The sequence below is a fragment of the Nyctibius grandis genome, chromosome Z (assembly GCF_013368605.1).
Source record: "Nyctibius grandis isolate bNycGra1 chromosome Z, bNycGra1.pri, whole genome shotgun sequence".
Classification (NCBI taxonomy): Eukaryota; Metazoa; Chordata; class Aves; order Nyctibiiformes; family Nyctibiidae; genus Nyctibius; species Nyctibius grandis.
The window spans coordinates 27,963,642-27,984,946 of NC_090695.1; the positions used below are offsets into that span (position 1 = coordinate 27,963,642).

The 21,305-nt window shown below is 42.1% G+C and overlaps 1 protein-coding gene across 4 annotated transcripts in view; it reads left to right on the top strand.

Annotated features, from left to right (window-relative positions):
• Positions 1-21,305, top strand: part of CPLX1 (complexin 1) — a 117,072-nt gene that overhangs the window by 67,674 nt on the left and 28,093 nt on the right. For all 4 annotated transcript variants that reach the window (XM_068422330.1, XM_068422327.1, XM_068422328.1 and 1 more), the window contains exon 3: positions 9,984-10,159. In XM_068422330.1, coding sequence (XP_068278431.1) covers positions 9,984-10,159 — 176 coding nt within the window. The remainder of the gene's footprint in view (positions 1-9,983; positions 10,160-21,305) is intronic.

Genomic DNA, 21,305 nt, shown 5'->3' on the forward strand with positions numbered 1-21,305 from the left:
TTGTGAAAGCCCACCTGTGTTTATTCAGATAGACTTATATTAATTATTCTATTCACTATTCTATTTCACCCCTATTGATTCTTGTCTCTCTAACTCATAAGAACTTTTACATTAATTATGTGAAAATTTCTATAACACTCACTACAAGAAAGACATTGAAGTGCTGGAGCGAGTCCAAAGAAGGGCAATGAAGCTGGTGAAGGGTCTAGAGCACAAGTCTTATGAGGAGTGGCTGAGAGAGCTGGGGTTGTTTAGACTGGAGAAAAGGAGGCTGAGGGGAGACCCTATCGCTCTCTACAACTACCTGAAAGGAGGTTGTAGCGAAGTGGGTGTTGGTCTCTTCTCCCAAGTAACACATGATAGGACGAGAGGAAATGGCGTCAAGTTGTGCCAGGGGAGGTTTAAATTGCATATTAGGAAAAATTTCTTCACTGAAAGGGTTGTGAAGCATTGGAAGATGCTGCCCAGGGAAGTGGTTGAGTCACCATCCCTGGAGGTATTTAAAAATTGTGTAGATGTGGTACTTAGGGACATGGTTTAGTGGTGGACTTAGCAGTGCTAGGTTAACAGTTGGTCTTGATGGTCTTAAAGGTCTTTTCCAACTGAAATGATTGTGTGATTCTATTATTCTATGAAAATATGTCCAGGGTAGTGTCACTGTGGGTGTGAAATCTGATCATACAAATGTCACCTGAAAATTATTTCTCCACATATGTTGCATATGCAACTTTATTGTTCTAGTTAGAGCAGTATAAAAAGGACTTAGCACCAGTGCAAAGGAATAAATCATATATGAACTGAAGAATTCACTTAAATACATGAATAGATACTTGTAAGATAGAAAGAGAAAGTAGAAGAGGGACTTATAACATTTATTTGTTGCACAAATGCACAAGTACCATTGAGATTAGATTTTGGGTTGTGTGCAAGTACTGTACTGCTCTACATAGCTAGAAGGAAACTGTCATGATGCAGAGATGGAGACTTCACAGAGGAAAAACCATATAGACTAAGATTTTAGCCAAAGAAATTATTCTGATGAGGCTGGCAGGGCTTTTATTTGAAAAGAATACTTACTTTCGTCTGCCAAAGGAAACGCTCCAGCAGCTTGTAAAGTAGGAATATCGTTATGTTCTGTCAACATGGTTACCTACCTCATTCAGTTTTCTGCTTCAATATCCATCTGCAGAGTGAAACATGGCTGTTGCACATGTTAGAACCTACTACTATCTCAGAAAAATGAGGGAAAAATAATTCCTGAAAAGTTCTATGTGCCTCCACATGGATTTGTACCAAGTTTGAAAAGGGCCCTTCAACATCAGCCTTTGAAGTCTGCCTTGGGGTGTGTAAGGGAAATGAAACATTACCATGGTGCTGAGAAGAGGCATTTGTGTCCAAATAGCTGGAGTTTCAAATACCTCCAAATATCCTTAAATATTTCAAGTACCTTTACAAAGAGTTTGCTCAACTTCCCAGTTTGTTTCCCAACAAGAAGAGCTCTCAGCAATGCAGTTTGTCTGGCTGGATACAGAGGGAGAGAGAGAAAGACTGAAGTAAAATACCAGAGACAGAGAAATCTGAGTCTGGGGAAGGGGAACAGCAGAAGCAAGGGTCCTTAGAGACAGTAAAATAAAGGCTTCTCTGTCTAAACATGGACAGTCAGAGCAAATGCCTGCTTGTTCAGGACCCTTTTCTGAAGAAGGGGCAGGGAATGTCAAGGCTTGAGAGCTTTTTGGTGTTACACCATGAACACAGACCAAGGTGTGGTAAAAAATCCCAGGATCTGGAAGAAGGAAAGATGGACAATAGATGTTGTGCTAATGATCACCCTAATGTCTTGATCAACCAAATGATCACAGTGCTGATTCTGTGAACAACTTCTCACTATTACCTCTATCTTTTTGCCTTTGTACCTGTTACATGGGACTGGTCTCAGTGAAGCCTTTGTTCTATGTGCTGGGTATCCTCAGACCATGACTTTCCTGGGTAGCTGATGGTAGGGAATATTTTAGATCCCAGCATGAGCACTCAGAGAACAGAAAGAAGCGGGTCAGTCAATTCCGCTAGTTTGAGGAATGGGAATTACTACAGATGCTGAGAACATAACAAGCAGACCAACAACCTGGAAAATGGAGATGGAGGAAAAATGAAAAGACTGAAAGCAGACGAAGTCTGTATTGAAGTGTGGTGAGCAGTGCAGCAGCCAGCTAGCTGTTGACCATAGCCTTATTCACTGTTTTGCCTTCAACTCTACAGTCCTTTGATAGCAGGTCAGACAAAGGGCTGGCAGCAATAGCATAAGGCTGATCCCTGGGGCAAGGGATAGACCAGACTGGTGTCTTGCATTCTCATTTGTTTGGAAGGTAATCTAACCACTTTGTGTGTGGGAAAAGGAACAAAATAAAAAAACAAATCCAGTGCTTCTTTTCTACTCCTTCCTCATGCTCATTTATGTTCTGCCACTACATAACTTGCACAGTACCCATGATCCATGGCTCACCACTTGATATGTTCAGATGGACCTCACTGGCATCCTTCCGGTATTATTTTTCTGTGATATCTCAGAAAACTTAACGCTGAAATGGATAGGCATCTCACTGACCTGGAAATAAGCCTAAAACCATAGATTGGCCCAGGGACCAGAAATGCACATAAACATGCCCCTTCTCAGTTGTGTAAGACACTTGTGCTGAGTGGATCTGGAAAAGTAAACAGAGAAAGAGCTCCGTGTCTACTTTGAGATTTGAATTTAATTAAGAATTTCTTAATTTAATACAATGTAATGATCCTTATCAGAGATCCCCACTGTACCAAAAAAGACCAGAAAATGGCATTTTCAGAGATATTATGATTTCTCAAGTGAGCTCCTGAAGTGAACTTGGCGTGAATTCCTTGTTTATAAAAGAGAGGAATCACTAATGCATTTCAGTAGGTGTATTAGTTATAGTTAATTAATAAATTGTGATGGTTCTTTTGGAGCTATTTAGTACTAATATGTAAACACAGTATTTCATTCATGCAAATACCACTTTGGAATTTCATGCAATACCCTCCTGAAGGACTGTTACATTTTTAGTGAAATTTTAACAGGAGGAAGTCAGGGGTTTTTTTTCAGCTGAACGAGTTGGTGTGGCATTTATTTTTTTGATGGAAAATAGTAGTCTGGTGGCTAATAAAACTGCAGAAGGGAAAGACCTTGCACCTCTATCTCCCAGTTGAAAGAGTAGGAGGCAGATAACAGAGGCATATTTGTTCTTATCACTGGAGAAATGTGCAAACATTTGCAGGAAAACAGCTTTCTACAACAAGCATGAAGCTGTACTCTTTTGTTTCCAAAACATTCCCAAAAGCATTGTTTTGTTCTGCTCCTAAATGGATCAAGAGCCTCTGCTACTCTTTTTGTACTTTTTGTACTTGCAAAGAGCAGCAGGCTAATGTGGACATAGGCAACAAAATCTTTCCTGGCTATTATCTTATTGTACTGATATGAGGAAGATTTTTACTTCCAAGACAGGTGTGGTGGCCTGGATCCCTATATGCCAGGCCCCTCTCTGTCCTTCCCCTTTTTGTCAATGGGACAGAAAGACCAGGCAGACAACCAGGCAGCCCCAGTGGTGTGGAAAAGTCAAAGGCTTTATTCTGACCAGCTGACAGTATGTACTAGTTCTTTGTGGATGAGTTATTCTGATCTCATCCTTGATAAGAAAAAATGTGTCTGTGTGTCACGTTTTAAAGCTGGGCAGGCTGTTAAACTGGTGGCAGATGCTCTCTATTAATCCTCCTCTCCGCCCCCCCAGAAGGGGAAGGGAAATAGAAAAGGGAGAGAGGCTTATGGGCTGGAAAGTTAAAGCAGTTTTAATGAACCATAATAAAGAAAAAGAGTATAACCATAATAATGGAAACAATTAAATGTATATAAATATATACAAAACCAAGATCGAGCTCCCCGGATGTCAGTCACGTCACCACCGGCACTGCAGGGCAGGCTCCGGGAAGGCCCAGTCTGGGCCCAGCGACGGACGGGAACTGGATTCAGGGATGCATGGATCGGGATCGAGGGCAGCAGGAAAACGGACTTAGTCCTCTTTGGACACCGGCCATAGCAGAAGGGGGCAAGACCCTTGTGATCCCCCCCGCTTTATACTGAGAACGACGTGTATGGGATGGAATACCTTGTTGGTCAATTTTGGGTCACCTGTGCTGTCTGCTTGTCCATGGAAGTGCGACCTTCCTGCAACTCTTCACTCGTAATCAGTGAGGAATTTAGCAGTGACTTTGGTTTCTCTAAGAATAAGTACAGCAAGAGCCTTTCTACATAACATTCCTACCAGTGCCTCAGTGATAACTATAAACTTTGAGCGTTATCAGTCCTAGAAGCAGACACTGTCTGCAAAACATGCAGTTAGTTTCAGAAAGTGCAGTTACTTAGAAGAAACTTAGCTGAAAGTAAAAATCACTGAAAGGAAAATTGGTCTGTTTTAGGCCAAACCAGGGCACCATGCAATTAAGGCCTCTTGACTGGCCCTAGTCTGAATACAGTGATTTTGGGTTACATAGTTTGTAACCTCTTTTGCTCATGTCAACTCTGATATCTTTCCATTTTGTTGTACCAAGCTCTGCATTGAAACAGGCATCGCTTGGTGGAAGGTGACTCAAAAAAAGCAAGAAATCAGGAGATGCCTTACATTGTGTGCCTCTGCAGAACACAAAGTCTTGGAGTGAGATTAGCATCTCGATTCATTACTGCTTTACTGATGGGGAGACTGAAGAAAGGAGATGCAGCAGGGTACAACTGAAAAGCTCACAATATACAGACTGTAAGTCTCAGAAAAGAACCCAGAAGGGAGCACAGGAGATCTTACTGGGCAGAGATCCTGAAGAGCTCAGTTCACTCATTTTTTCCCAGCCTTGTTTTCAAAGAAAAGGAAGACAAAAAACTATGGGAAAGTGCAAGTCATCAAAACAATCTTGTAATGTAAAGAACTCTCAGTGTGAAAGAAAAAATGAAGTTGTGCAGCTGACCCATCATCACCTGCTCTTTATTCCTTCCTGCTTGGCCCATCTGGTTGCTTAAAGTCCCAAGGCCATTGTTTTTTCACCCAGACCTAAGAGGGAAAATTTACATTCCTGCTGAGTTTAAACAAAGTTGCAGGAGCTATTTGTGTACAAGATAATGAGCTATGAGTAGTGAGTTTGGGGCTGTTTAATTTTTGGGAGTCATTCAACTCGTGGATCATCAATTGATTTTGCAAGTCATTGTGGAATGGAAGTGTGTTGCAGTAGCAACAAAAAAATCCAGACAAGTCCTAGAGATCAGTGGGTTACGTCTGGCTGTAGAATATATACTCCTTACTTTCTGTGTTATTTGAGACTGAACTGGCTTCTTCGTAAAGTTCTGTTTAGTGATCATTCATTTATCACTTTGTCCTAGCTGCAGGGGCGGTTGGTGATATGCTGGAAAAAACTCCTTCTTCTTTAAGGGTGAAAGGAAGTGCATTAAAATGAGATTGCTGTCCAAACATAACATGTCTGGGAGCCTGCTGTTTCTTGACTATATTTTATGCTAGGGAGAAGTTCTACTCATCCTCCACCCTTCCATTCTACTCCTGTAGGCTGTAGTTTGTGGTTTTTACTCTGTCTCCGACTAAGATGTGTATATAAATCTGGATCTCAGCATGCCACTTAGCTGTCTGTTTACTAGATCAGAATAGGTGGAGATGCATCCTGCTGTGTAAGACACATAGTCCAATGAGTCTGCATGAGGTATTTACATGGCAAATAGGTATCTAAATTCACTAAAGGTGGGAGTGTGCTTTACCTGAAGCTTGATGCAGCTTTGGACTTCATTTGTTGGGCTGTGATTCAGGCTCTGTAGGAAACCTCACCCTTAAGTGGTAGACAAGAGACAAGTGAAGGTCACAGTGAGCTTCCATTTACTGTAATGGAAAGCCAGACACCCAGCACACACGGACACACCTCCGAGCGGAAACCTGAATCTAGCCATCTCTGTTGAGAGCTGGATTTCACCCTGGTGGTGAGAACTGCTCTCTCAGCCAGTCTAGTTCATTCAGGTGTAATCAGCAGATGTCATGACTTTGCCGAAGTAATGTTAACGGGTTGGAAATATGGCACCATATTTTGAGGGCAGGGGGAACAAAGGCTCAGTTTGTATTTTGTCTAAAAGAATCTTACCTGCTGGTGTGTGTTCTGGCTGCAACAGAAGACAAAGTTTATGTCACAGCAGCCAGGGGGAATAATTTGAAAGCAACTCTGTAACATGTAAGGGATTTGGACAAAAACACTTGGACAAAGACTGATTCCTTTAGATATGACTCATATTGGGGAAAAAATTGCATATGAAAGTCCTTTGTTTAGTGAAGTCTTCTGATAAAAGCCAGCCTAGCCTTTCCTGACAAATTAGTGATTAAGTATCTTGACTTCCGGACAGAGTGAGGAGTCCCATAATGATTGCTATAAGGCTTTTTTCTTAATGGCAAGTTTGCCTTTTTCATGAGCCTTAAAATGGGGGAAGGACTTATTGTATACCAGACATAAGCTTTGCTTTATGGCCTTGATAAAAAAGGTATCTCTCCAGTGATACCAATAAAAGATTCTTAGCTCTGGTTCTGAAGTGGTGCTGCAAAAATGAGTGACCCATTCCTGCTCCAGGACAGTACTCTGTGATTAGCTCCAGATGTTTGGATGATGTGATAAAAATCATGCTGTGATTTAGGAACGCTGAGACATCAATCGTCCTGTCTCTTTGATCTAAATATAGCTCAGCCACAAATAGTACTACCAAAAAAACACCTGCAAAATTTTCTCAGGGCATGCCTGTTTCTGGTAAACCTCTTATTGCTTCCTCTGACACCTGTGATTGAGGGGAGAACTTCTGCAACATCCTCTGAGATCTAAGCACACACATACGCTGCCCTCTTGAAAGACAGATATGGGGTGTTATTTGTCTGCAATATGCAATGAGATTTGTGCAAAAGAAATTCTTCTGATTTCACTTAATTACCTTACCTGAAGCAATGGTGTGTGCAAATTTCCTTCATTCTTTGCCTAATTAAGAATGCCCGACATGTTCCTATTAAACTCTGTAAGTCATGCTTAAAAATCCTAATCCTCTTCCATAGAGCTTTTGTGGCTAATGACTTTGCATGGCAATATTTAGGATAAATTTTTTCTTTTCTTTTTTTTTTTAACAAGTAAGAAATTGAGCACTGCTCCTGGAAGTTGATTCTGTGAGTTTATGTTTTCTGTGTGAAAGCTGGATGGATGTCAGTGAGCTATTGAAGGATTAGGTCATAGGAGGTGGTGCTCCTGTGACAGAGGTCAGGCAGTTTAAAAATTTACTTTCCGTCAGTTCAGATGCAGGATCTGTTTGAGTATGTCCTTTTCTTGCTTTTCCTTGCGAAATTCACTTCAGTCACTTTCAGTTGCCATTTAAACCACCTACTTGTGAGGTCTCACAGAGTCACAGAATATCTGAGGTTCGCAGGGATCCACAGGAGTTGTCTGGTCCAATCCCATTCTCAAACAGGGTGACCTACAGGAGGTTGCTCACAGCTGTAGCCTATGAAGTTTTTAATATCTCCACAGATGGAGACTCCACAGCCTCTTTCTGCAACCCCAAAATTTTTTTCTTATGCTTAAACAGGGTTCCTCATATTTCAGTTTGTATACATATCCTGTCACTGGGCACCAGTGAGAAGAGTCTGGCTCCCTCTTCTTCATTCTCTTTCATCAGGTATTTACGCACACTACTGAGATGCCCCTGTACCTTCTGTTCTCCAGGCTAAACAGCCCCATCTCTCTCAGCTTCTCCTCCTACGAGAGATCCTCGACTCTCCTAATTGTCTTTCATGGCCCTTTGCTGGCTCTCTCCTGTAGCTCCATATTTCTCTTGCATCTGGGAGCCCAGAACTGGGCATATCACTTCAAATTTGGTCTCACCAGAGCTGAATAGAAGGGAAAGATCACCTCCCTCAATCTGCTGACAACATTCCTCCTAATGCAGCCCAGGAGGCTGTTGACCTCCCTTGCTGCAAGGATGCATTGCTGGCTCATGGTCAGCTTGTTGTCCACCAGGACTCCTAAGCGTTTGCTGCAAAGCTACTTGCCAGACAGCTGACCTGCTTTCCAGCTGTTTCACTGGGGAATGTCTCCCACATGTTCCTGAACAATTGAATTACTGTTTTTCAGACAGCTGATGACAACTTAAACCAGTGAATCTCACATGAAAGTGTATCTGAGTGGGCTCATAGTACTTGGTTTAACGCCTGATTGCCTAGTTTCTTAGCCCATATGGGTAAAGAGAATGACTATTAATTTGGAATGCCTGCCATGCCACTTGTAAACAAACCACATCTGAGATGCTTTTCCTCATGTAAATTTTTTATCCTTCAGGGGCAGGGCTGTTTATTACAGCCAGGAAGGTGACAGTTTGCACATGTTGTCCTGGAGCTTTATCCATTTCCGTGTTCTTCCTGTGGCCTCATCTAGAGATGCTGGAAATAATGTTGATTGAACCTCCTTACTGATGAGTAATTACTTCGACATTCTTTGTGTTCTCTTTATGTCAAGGTAGATGATATGGTTGGGATATGAAAGAAAACAAAAAGACACAGGCTTACCATATGAAGAGATTCAGTAAGTGTGTCCTTCCCCTCTGTTACCTTAGAAGCTTCGAAAACAGGCTTGAAGACAGACTTCTGCTCTTTCCTTCTGCTTTTGCCTGTAACTGCAGCATCTCAGTTGCATGCAGATGAATTCTCTGGAGCCTCCACTGCTGAACTGTTAAAACCAGAAGTTGTTATCCAGGGAATGTTAACAGCAAAACCTAAAGTTTAGGATGAAGAATAAATGAGATGGAAAAAAAAGCTTTTCTATATCAAAAGTAACACAAGAGATTGGAGTAACAAGCCACCTATAGTGTTCTTCCAGGGTGAAGGTACCTTTTTTAGAAAATGATGCAGGGTGTTTTCCTGCTCCAGGCAAAGTCCAGCACAACTGCCAAAGGATATGTGTCTTCACTTCATCCATGTAACCAGACTTGATCCTGCTTCAGCCTTCCAGTGCCCTGATGATGAAGTATCACAGAAAATGCCCTCTCCCTTCTCCAGCCCCTGCCTTCCTCCTCACCCCCCAGATGATTGCCAATCATTTGTCAATAAAAGTGCCTCTGAAGTACAGAGTAAATGGCCTTTATGCAGCCCTGTGGTGACAGAGTTGCAAGAAGCCTCCCCATTTGCATGGCTGTGCACAATAACAAAGAGCTGGCTCAGGAGCACACAGGGGCTGAAAATTTGAGACCAATGTGCATGCAGGGGTAGAAAGAGGACCAAGCAGAGCCAGTTTCCCACCTACATCCTAAGCATTAGAGGCAGTGGTGCCCAGGGGTAGCTAAGTGACATGCAGAGATGCTGCTTCTTTCTGATCCATGGTAGGAGCACAGAAATCATCATCAACTCCAAATGTTTGCTAATGCTGTGTGCTCCTACCTGTCATGGGATGTGTAATTTCTGGCATCAATTAAGACTGTGATTTCTCACCCCTGCAATCGAGATTTCCTTTCCTAGCCCTGGTGTCATTTCTTTCTGGATGTATCACCTGCCTGTTACATTAAAGACCCTCCAAAATCAATCTTCAGTCACTTGACTGAGCTGATGGAGTGAAAACTATGTGGATGGCAGCTTGTCCCCTTCAGGACTGCAGACCAATTGTATTGCCATCATGCAGGTCTACAGATGTAGTCTGTTCCTCTTGCTGCTGTGCTTCTCCCACCAGTCACAGGGAATCTCCTGCTTTGCCCACCTCCTGCCTCTGTGGGGAGTGTGCCTTCTCCTCAGTGGAAGGAGAAACCTTTCCAGATGCAGAGGGAGTGGAAGGAGGTCCTGAGTGTGGGGAAGGAAAGAGCTGTCATCATGTTGATTTTCCCACAGTCTTAGAGGGCTGACTTTCTATTGTGCTTTCTCTAGGGGCTACCAAAGACATGGGGAAGATGCTGGGTGGGGATGAGGAGAAAGACCCAGATGCTGCCAAGAAAGAAGAGGAACGACAGGAAGCCCTCAGGCAAGAAGAGGAGGAGAGGAAAGCCAAATATGCCAAGATGGAGGCTGAAAGAGAAGTTATGAGACAAGGAATTCGAGACAAGGTAGGGATCTGGCTTTCAGCACGCACATGGCAACCGATAATGCTCAGTGGTGAACTACTGTTTTCAGCTGATTTGTGACCAGTTACCTGAGCACCTGGATAGGGCAAGCAATTACTTCGCCACACTGAACTTTCTAATCTTGTGCACTGTCCCTCAAGCTCTGTCCCGGTTTAAACATCCCTCCCATACTGAAAAGCCCTGCAAAGTTGAAATAGAGAGTGAAGAGAGGGGAGAAAAATGTCTATTTTTCTCATCATGTGATAAATGCGCACATTATTTTAAATGTTGGAGGCTTCTCTGTACCTATATGGGTGCTTTCCAAGCTTGCATTTGTGGTTTGTGAGAAGGGTCATAATTCAGTGTGTTTCTGAGAGATACAGTCCAAGTATCTTCTATATTGCTTCCAAGGCTTTCTTGGTGTTGACAGGTGAAATGGGACAAATCTACTGTAGTTTTCGTATTTAGGGGATTCATCTGAAAGAGTGAGTTTCATTTATCTGAGGGTCTTAACTATTGGGAAGCACTCTCTTCTACTTAAGTTGATTCTTGTAATGATATAATTTGGCATGATAAGGAAATGAATAATTGTGAGGGTTGAGAATGAGATTCAAAAGAAATGTACAAAACAAACCTTTACTAGAGAAATGAGCTTAATTTAAGGTAGCTGAACCCGTTGCTACTGTACATTAGCTTTTAGGGATCGATGTGTGGAGGGAGAAGGCAGTTTTGCTGCCTCACCATCAAGACAGGGTCAAAACTGTCTCTTTAGAATAACATGGTTTTATAGGAAGAGGTCCTGGAGCTCAGATAACTTGGAAATAAATGTGGGTAATGGTTGGAGAAGGGATTTTTGATGATGAAAGCCTGTGTGTTGACTTACATCACATACCAAAGAACAACAGAAAATGCCTGTAGACAGAATGAGGAAGTCCTGCTCAGTATAAGAGATGTTCACTGTGCAGTGCCTACCTCTTCACAGGTTACAGTGCCCTAAGAACATGTCTGGGAAAAAGCTTCAAAGTCTTGTCACAGAGCTGAGAGTGGCTATCCATAAACAAAACTATGTCTGCACTGGGCTGAACTTCTGACCCAATCCTTACGATTCAGGAGGGAAGCACAGATAAAGATGAATTGTTCTGGTAGCACAGTGCATGTTGTAAAGAGGTATCAAGAATTGTTCTGCAAATAAAGAAATACGAGATTATGCTTCTAAGAAAAGAAAGTACAGGGAATTGTCTACCTGTGACACTGCCAGAGAAAGGTATTAATGTGATCAAAATTTGTGTTTTTTTATAATGTATTAATTTAATGAATGTATATCTAGATAGTGTAATAATATAAACATATCAATGTGTGCAGTATATGTTTAATGTATGTTTATAGGTGGAACTGTTTCTAAGCAATGACATAGTTCTGCATTAGACACATGGGAAAAAAAAAAAAGAGTAGTGAATTTCTGAGTTGTAGGCAGATGGGTTAATGCCCTGTTTTCACTGGTTGCTGTCTCTTCTGCTAGACCACTGAAGTGTTCCCAGAGGTAGATGGTAGTTGCATTTTTCTTGCAGTTGGGCAAACCGCTGTAAAAGCATTCAAGAAATCTGAGATGCCCTCTATTATAAATCCAAGGTGATCTAGACTAGAATTAACATGTTTATGAGTAGGATGCATACAGCCTGAGCTTGGATCAAACATGAAGCCAACGGGGATTTCCCTGGGATACTGTCAGCTATCTAGACTTTGCTGAGTCAGGCTGAGTACTTGGTAGTGAAGTCTCTTGGAAATGCATTGAATCCTGAGCAACATGGCAAAGGGTTGGCTCTGCAGAGAGAGTAAACAGGGATACTTGCAGGAATGTTATTTGGCCTCTGTCAAAGCTCTGGATTGCAGTTTTTCTAGTGATGTGGTGGGTTACCTTTGAGATTAGCAACAGGAAGTCCTGCTTTGGGGAATGTACCCAGCTTGTGAAAACACAGGAGCTCAGTTCCCTGTGGTTTTCTTTCTCCTGGGGATAGGTAGAAAACCATTTCCCCAGGTAGCATGCATTTGAGAGATGAAGCTCTTTTCTGCAGAATCAGAAAAGATGGATAAAGCTGTAGAAAGCAGCTGTATTTTTTTTTTAAGTTTGAGAGTTCCATGAAAGAGAGAGATTACATTGTCCTGACAAAGATGGATTTGACAATATACAAGACACTGTCTCCAAGTATTGTGAATTGGTGGGTGGAAATGTGAAACAAATGTACAAAGAATGGAAAAAAGGGCTGAATTATTTCATCTATTACTTGTTTACTTACAAGTTACCTTAATTTCTTCACCAACTCCAGTAAAAGCAGAAATATAGACAAGAAGAAAACTGAAACAGAGATTCTGTCTGGTATGTATACATTTGCAAGTTGTTGTTAGCAGGTACAAATTAAATTGTTTTAAGTTTTAAGCAGTTTTAAGTATTAGAGATCTCCCCAAGTGATATCTGCTCATTTCTCGCATAAACAAGTGAGAAATGAGCATGTGTTGAGTGAGTAGGAACAGATTATTTATGCAGAATACAAGTTTGAAAGTGTGTGTCCTGGGTCATGAACCCACAGTCACAAAGTTACTCCTTTAATGCAGCTACAGGACATCGGGGAAACAAGCCAGGAAATCACAGCTTCATCAGTTAGTTAATATGAGGTAAGGACTACAGAAAGGACAGGCTTGTCATGTTTGTTGGTTTGGACTTTTTGCCTTGGCTCTTCAACAAGTGTGATGAAAACACGCTCTTGTTTAGGGTTTCAGGAAATGTGGGAGCCATGGCAGAGCTGGAAAGGAATGATGACAGATACCACAGATATGTTCCAGCATGTGCTAACTTGAGGTTTTAAATCCAATCTGTTAAATTTAGATACATATGCCCTCAGCCCAGCATGGCAGCTGGGCACAGAAATGACTTAGGAATGATGACAGATACCACAGATATGTTCCAGCATGTGCTAACTTGAGGTTTTAAATCCAATCTGTTAAATTTAGATACATATGCCCTCAGCCCAGCATGGCAGCTGGGCACAGAAATGACTTAGGAATGATGACAGATACCACAGATATGTTCCAGCATGTGCTAACTTGAGGTTTTAAATCCAATCTGTTAAATTTAGATACATATGCCCTCAGCCCAGCATGGCAGCTGGGCACAGAAATGACTTAGGGAAAGGGTAGAATGAATTACGCAACAATCAAATATTTTTTCATTAAAAATATGCATTTTCATTTGTAAATGAATATTTAAGGATGACATTTGGACATGACATTTTGAAACAACTGGACCACCAGTTGTCTGCTAGCTCCTACCCAGTATTAAAGTCCTGCATCTCATACTGAAAATGGATTGAAAGAATGTAAAGAACATAACTGGGTTATACTCCAGCTTCTTTCTACCCCAAGGTGAATGTATGCAGCTTGCTTTCTGATCTGGTCTGGGCTTGATCTCTACAGTACTGCCTCACAGATCTTCTGGGCCCTACCACAGCTGTCTCCGAGGAGAGCTGCTACACCTGATCAACACAGGCAAGCCTGCTGAGAGGCCTTCAGTGCCCCCGTGCCTCGGTAGGTCAGGGTCTGTTGCCAGCACACTGGTGGTGAGGCTGTGGATAGCTAATGTCCCTGTTACCTTCCTAACACCAAGTACTATCAGCTTGCTGTGCTAGAGCAGACATCTTGTTTCCAGTGCTCTTGGATGGCATACTGCCTTCTTTTAACAGATTACCTTGTTTGTGTTACATACCTGCATACCTCAGCAGTGAAAGCTAATTCCTTTCTTCATGTAATGCTCCATAATTGCTTATTTACATAATTAATTATATCCACCACTGTGGTACAACCCAGGCCTGAGAGAGCCCTAGTACATGCTCTGTAATTAACACTCTACCTGTCTTAGCCACTAGTGAGACAATGCCTGCAGTTTGGCTTCCTGCAAATCTTACACGTGCTTTAGAGGGTGGGCATCGCTGAGCCCATGCTGAAAAGTGGCAAGAGCTCAAGGCTAGCCTCACAATGGTGGGTTTCAACCAAAAAGGATGTAAGCATGGTCCTCTGTCCAAATAACTTGGCTTTAAGACAGAATTTAAGTTTTAATTTAGTCCATGCTTGAGATGGAGCATGAACTGTTTCACTAGCTATTGTATACTCAGTTCTCAGAGTGGCCCAGCTTGTCTTTGGCCAGTTATATGCTGTGGGGAATAAAGCAGAAGTTTACTTATATTAATAAGGATTCCTGCCCTCCAAATTGAGCATGAAATCTTTCAAGTATGGAAAGGTGGCAAGTGGAAAATTCAAATGCTGAAAGAATTAAGGTTGCCTCTACAATTGTAATCGACCCTGTTGGATGCTGTTTAAAGCTAGTGGCACAGTGCTTAATTGCATGGTCATAATGCTTCTAGGAACCTCAGCTCTCCCATTGCACAAGGTGAGGCCAACTGTTTTCTTAATAAGCCGATGTTCAGTATTTCATCTCTGCCATGCCTTCCAATGTGTGTTCTCAAGCTCATTTACTATGCGGTAACCAAATTCTGATGGCAGTACAATAAATTTCATCATTTGAGGGTTTAATTCTTTGTTATTATTATTATGCTTTCACTAACATAGTTGATGAGTTCATTCCAAGCATGGTTTCTGATGAGGTTTATCTGGGTGGGGACAAAGAGTTTTCTTGAGTTTTTTCTGTTTGCAATGCACAAAACCAGAAAGGTCGTTATGTGGTTAAAGCCTTGGTGGCAGAAGAATGTTAACATCTTGTTGCATCACCGAGCCTCTATGGTACAGTAAGAAATGCTCATAACTCCCTTGTCCCTTTGTTGGCAATAGGTAAATGGTGAAGTCTGGGGTTTGATGTTTGTCCCCATGGGCAGCATATCACACAGCAGGAGAATGTGCAGTCCTTGCTCTGTTTAAGTGTGAGTCCTTCTGTCTCTGGATGTGTACCATTATTTCTTCCCGTTTTTCTTATTGAGCCATTAAATGCTCTCAGTGGTTAGGCAGTAAGATTCTCTGCAGTATTTGGAATTGTCCACCTCCCAGGAAAACCATGAAAACTGTTCAGTTCTTTGTAGATATTTAAGACATGTAATTTCCAGGTCTTCCATGGTTTAAGGTAGGTGGTATCGGAATTTAATTCTAGGAAAGTGAGAACATTCAGGTTGCTGGCAACGAGAGAAGTCCTATGTTAGGGTCTTTGTTCTCTCCAGTGAGAAAGTGTTCTCATAATGCTGCCTTTTTTTTTTTTTTTTAAATCTGATTGCTGAACTCACTTTTGACACTAAATCACTCAGACAAAAAGGCAGTCAGGTTTTATATCTGCAATCCTAGATTCTTATGTGAGATAATCATCATGCAACATCATACAATTATTTACTTTTAATGTTTCTTTTGCATATTTCCATACGTAACCAGTGCATAACTGTGAAAATCCTGTCTTAGGGCAGGAAAAATACCAGAATGTGAATTGACTCTCTTCTCCAGCAATATCAGACCTTTGAAACTAAGCTCCAAGCTCAGGAGTGCAAACTTAACTTTGGTAAAACTTTGTTGCTATAAAACACCTTCACAATGTTAGCTAAACTCTTCGGTGTTAGTACATCCATGGGATGTTTCATTCTTGTCTAACTTCAGGTGCAGATATTGCCAAGGGCTTTAAAAATTCATATACAAAGGAATGAAATTTGGCTGCCTGAAAATGCAATTTTGAAGGTGTAGTCTTCCTTGTGAGAAGAGATATATACTACATTTTTCATTGGAGGCTATCAACAACTGAAAAAAGTGCAGAAACTGTATTCTTTGTATGTCAAAAGGTGAAGCATCTCAAACAAAGAAAAGATTTTCCTCAGCAATGAATCATATTCTGTAATTCAAATGATAAAATTCATATCTCAATGAACAGAAACATTCTGTCTGATCTCATCCATTTTAAATGACTGATATTAAACCAGTGATGTGAATTTTTATCCAACACTTGTGATCTAATGAAGCTGTGACTACTGTTCAGTGTGTGGGCCTTAAACAGATTTTCAGAGATGTATGTGTATTGTGCAGATGGAGAGGTATCATTAACTTGACTCTTCTCCTGCTTTCACAGTGACTTTTGATAATTCAGGATAAAAAACAAACAAAGAAAAAATTCCTTGCTTAGTTTAGTTCAGTGCAGATAGTCTTTGTGCTATAGACCAAAGAGTGTTTACAACTGGGACACAGGTCCTCTGGCTATGAGAAAGCAATAGGCCTGGCTAAGACACTCCCAGTGTGATGCTTTGCAAGACAGGGATTATATTGTGCCTTCCAAGATGTGCTCTCTGGGGTGAGTGGGAACAGTAATAATGCCAGTAACGACGACAACCGAGAAAAATTGCACTTTGCAGCAATTAAATCATGGGCTGTTCTGAGTGAAGAAGGCTGCAGAGGCAACGTCCTGTGGTGTTTACTGTGTTCTGGACACACTTGATTCATTGATTATTGAGGACAGTGAAAGCTGGTGTAAGCCCAAGCGGAGTTGGAAGATGGAAAGGATATTTGCAGGGTGATTGAAGAGCACCATAACCCTGCAGATCATTTTCATATTGGTATTTGGACACATCTAAATGGATAAAGTGATTTGACTTGGACTAGACTTCTGACCTCCTGCCAGAACTTGTACCCCAACCAGTTGTATGTGAGGATGTTCTGACTGGCCTGTGCTGCCTCTAAGCCAGATTCTTGAATTTCCATATTGGTTTTCTCCATAGCTTAGAGTACAGATCTTTAGCATCAAAATTGCTTCTGCACTACAGCCCTTTGCAATTTTACTAAATCACCCACTTATCTTCTCCAATACTTTCAACCTTTGGAAATTCCAGCCAAGTTTAATTTTCTGCTTTGCATCTCCAAAAAAGTCCTCTTGTCCGCAAGGCAGGCTGTCTTTTGCGAAAACATGAACAAATTGGTCTCCTCCAGTAAGATGAAGCACAACTAGAAAGCCGAAGGTTAACAAAGTGATCTGGGTATGCCTAAGTTCAGCAGTCTCTCTTGAAAGCTGAGAGAGAGAGAATGGTGCATTCAGCACAGAACAGGGATTGATGTACCTGCTAAGGACCTCCAAGGCTATTATTAAACATAGTCATCTTCAGAGTGATTTTAGGAAATCTGTTCCTACCTCAACCCTGTGGTTTCATTTTTATACTCCCTTGGAAGTCCCAGGATATGCAACATGTTTTGGTCTTTGTGAATCCAGCCACTTACATGTATAGAATTCTCCAGGTGGTCTGAATGAAAGTGTGTGTGCCAGGTCTTACCTCTTGGCATTAAACTACCAGAGCTTCCCTGATGGCCCTGATGGGAAAAGCTGCATGGATTCCTTCCTGTAGTGTAGGTTTAGGCCATTTTTAAAATTCAGAAAAGGGAGGAACCATTAGCAGATCATTGCAGCTTGGAAGAAAATTGACATATTTTTCATCTGCTTCCATAATAGTTAGAGGTTCAATTATTAAGCAGAACTCAGCAGGTTCAGTTTCCAGCTGCTTATTCTCCCACTAATACCTTTTGGGGCTCATTAGTCAGCTTCTTCGTGCAGCTCTGCCTTGCTCTAACTTTGTTTATATGTTTCACGCTAATCCAAATCTAGACCAGTAGATGTCACTTTTGATACTTGCAAATGAGATCCCACGGGGTGATGCTTCTGGAGTTACTGAAATGTCTCTTGAAATGCAGCCTTTTTTACTCTAATGTGCTGACTAGAGTGTCTTGTAGAGTCGTTCAGCTGAAATCCTCACGCAACTTTAGTCTCATTGAGCTGGTTGGCAAAACCTATGCATATTGCTGGCACAGGGCTGAGTGGATACACGCAGTCAGGACTGGGTGCAAAATAAACCCAAGCAGATGACATACAGTGATTTGTGCTGGAATTTAGCTAGGAAGGACATCTGAATGGTGTCTCAAACCTTCCTGTCTGTGACTTGTTGGAACTCCAAGCATTTGACTCACCTACTTGGAAAGACAAGAAATACAGACCCCAACAAATGGCCTTTTGCAAGTTCTCTTCCAGTACTACTGCAACTGAGTATCGGTGTCTGAACAGCCAGACATTACTACTCTGTTGGAGGTGCTGTTCTGCCACCTCACAGTCCCAATTTACACTTCTGGCCCTCATACTAGGGTGCCCCATTACCAGAAGGTCTGTTCGGAAACTAATATCCAACAATTCTAATTGACAAATTCTTCTGTATTCATAATGAGGAACTCTTAAGTACAGCCCTCCCTCACCCCATCAGTTATTTATTTATGTTACCACCCAGAGGACAAGAAAGGTGGGAAAGAAGTAACTATTTGTAATTTATTGTCTGATCACACAGTACAGCCTCCATCTCTTTCCCTTGTGCCTTTTTTTTTTCCTGGTTGAACTGCTGTTTTAGGAGCCTTCCTTTATTTCAGAGCCAGGACAGACTGTCTGCACTGCAGAGCAAGAATGTGTGATCTGTGAAGCACTGCTTAATTTCTACAGAGCATCATTACTACAGGAAAACAATATACCCAGCCATTGTATGTTACACAGTTTGTGTGCATGTACACACAGAGGAATGTATAAGGAGAGAGTTTGAATAGGCTTTATTTAATCAGAAAGGGTTTTTTTTCTTTTCATATAGGAGAAGATGAATGCAAAGGGAATGTCTGCATCATGGACAAAGCCTTACTATTCCAGTCTCAGTGGCACTCTGCATTCACTCTTTACCATGTCTAGTTCACAGCTTGAGGAAGTCCATGAGGGACCTGCCTTTCTTCAGCGGACTAGCAGTGGTTAGCAACTGCATAAAGAGGCTATTGAGTTACAGCTTATTGGGTAGTAGCATTCACAGTCACTGAGAGGTCAAATTCACTACATGAAGAACAAAGGAAAGCTACCTGTGCACATGCTGGATCCAGAGTTCTCTTTTTGCAAAGCTTGTCTTAGCCTACCTCCCCAGCAGAGCAGGCAAAGCCCACTGTCTGCCTGAGTTTTGGCTGGAGTCATTCATGCTGGCTCTCCAGAACAGGAACTGCGCAAGTCTGTTCAACTGAAGCAATACAACTGAATGCCTTCTTTGCCTCAGTCTTCACTGCTAAGCCTGGCCTTCAGGAATCCCAGACCCTGGAGGTATGAGAGGAAGTCTGGAGGAAGGGAGACTTTCCCTTGGTTGATGAGGATCAAGTTAGGGATCATTTAGACAAACTGGATACCCACAAATCTATGGGCCCTGATGGGATGCATCCACGAGTGCTGAGAGAGCTGGCAGATGTTATTGCCAAGCCATTCTCCATCATCTTTGAAAGGTTATGGAGAACAGAAGAGGTGCCTGAGGACTGGAGGAAGGCCAGTGTCACTCCAGTCTTCAGAAAGGGCAAGGAGGAGAACCCAGGCAACTACAGGCTGGCTAGCCTCACCTCCATCTGTGGAAAGGTAATGGAACAGCTCATTCTGGATGCCATCTCTAAGCATGTGGAGGAAAAGGAGGTTATGAGGAGTAGTCAACATGGATTCACCAAGGGGAAATCTTACTTGACCAATCTAATGGCCTTCTATGAAGACATGACAAGCTGGGTAGATGAGGGGAGAGCTGTGGATGTTGTCTATCTTGACTTCAGCAAGGCTTTTGACACTGTCTCCCACAACATCCTCATAGAAAAACTCAGGGAGTGTGGGTTAGATGAGTGGACAGGGAAGTGGATTGAGAACTGGATGAATGGCAGAGCTCACAGGGTTGTGATCAGCAGTGCTGAGTCTAGTTGGAGGCCTGTAGCTAGCGGTGTTGCCCAGGGGTCAGTACTGGGTCCAGTCGTGTTTAACTTATTCATCAATGACCTAGACGAAGGGACTGAGTGTACACTCAGCAAGTTTGGTGACAGCACAAAACTGGGAGGGGTGGCCGATACACCAGAAGGCCGTGCTGCCATTCAGCAAGACCTGGACAAGCTAGAGAGCTGGGCAGAGAGGAACCTAATGAAGTTCAACAAAGGCAACTGTAGGGTCTTGCACCTAGGGAGGAATAACCCCATATACTAGTACAGGCTGGGAGTTAACCTGCTGGAAAGCAGCTCTGCAGAGAAGGACGTGGGAGTTCTGGTGGACAACAAGTTCACCATGAGCCAACAGTGTGCCCTTGTGGCCAAAAAGCCCAATGGTATCCTGGGGTGGATTAGGAAGAGTGTGGCCAGCAGGTCAAGGGAAGTTATCCTCCCCCTCTACACTGCCCTAGTGAGGCCTTATCTGGAGTACTGTGTGCAGTTCTGGGCCCCCCAGTTCAAGAAAGATAAGAAACTACTGGAGAGAGTCCACTGGAGGGCTACAAAGATGATTAGAGGACTGGAGCATCTCTCTTATGAGGAAAGGCTGAGGGAGCTAGGTCTGTTTAGTCTGGAGAAAAGAAGACTGAGGGGGGATCTAAGAACCTGTATGAAGAAAACAATGGCAGGTCTTTTCAGTGGATTTCTGCCTGGACTCCCTGTGAGAAACATAAAACAATATGCATTCACCTCTGAAATACCAGTTAGTTCTGTTTCTGCCTTTTTGATGCTTCTTTGTGATTGTGTGGCCAAATGGTGCTCCTTGTTCATATCAGTCAGCAAGGTCAAGGTGCACAGAGGAAGGGCTTTTTCCCAAGAGATCTCCAAAATAAATTTTTTAAATTATTATTATTAAATTTAATTCTATATATTATATATGTTATATATTAATTAGATAACTTATATAATGTATAATTTATATAGTATATTTTATTTTACATATTGTAATAAATAATTTCATTATTATTAATTTTTCCATAGCATTACTGCTTATGTTTTACAGGTGGAGAAATTGAGCAACTTGCACAAAATCATGCAGTGGTTGTGCAGGGAATCAATTTTCTGAGCTGGAGGCCTAGGGATAGTCTGAACCTTGTGTAAATGAGGTTTCTTCTCCTCCCAAACATCTGGGCACCTCCACAGGCAGCAGTCCGTGACAGAAGTTCAAGACTTAGAAGTGAAAACCGTGCCAGAGCCTTTATGACCCACATTCCCATTGCCACTGGTCTGTAGAAGTGCCTGCCATGCCCACACCCTTCCACTTGGAATTTCTTTAGCCAGTAGAGCCAAGACTACATGGAATCATTTCTTGGCTAAATCCCAACAAAAACATGAA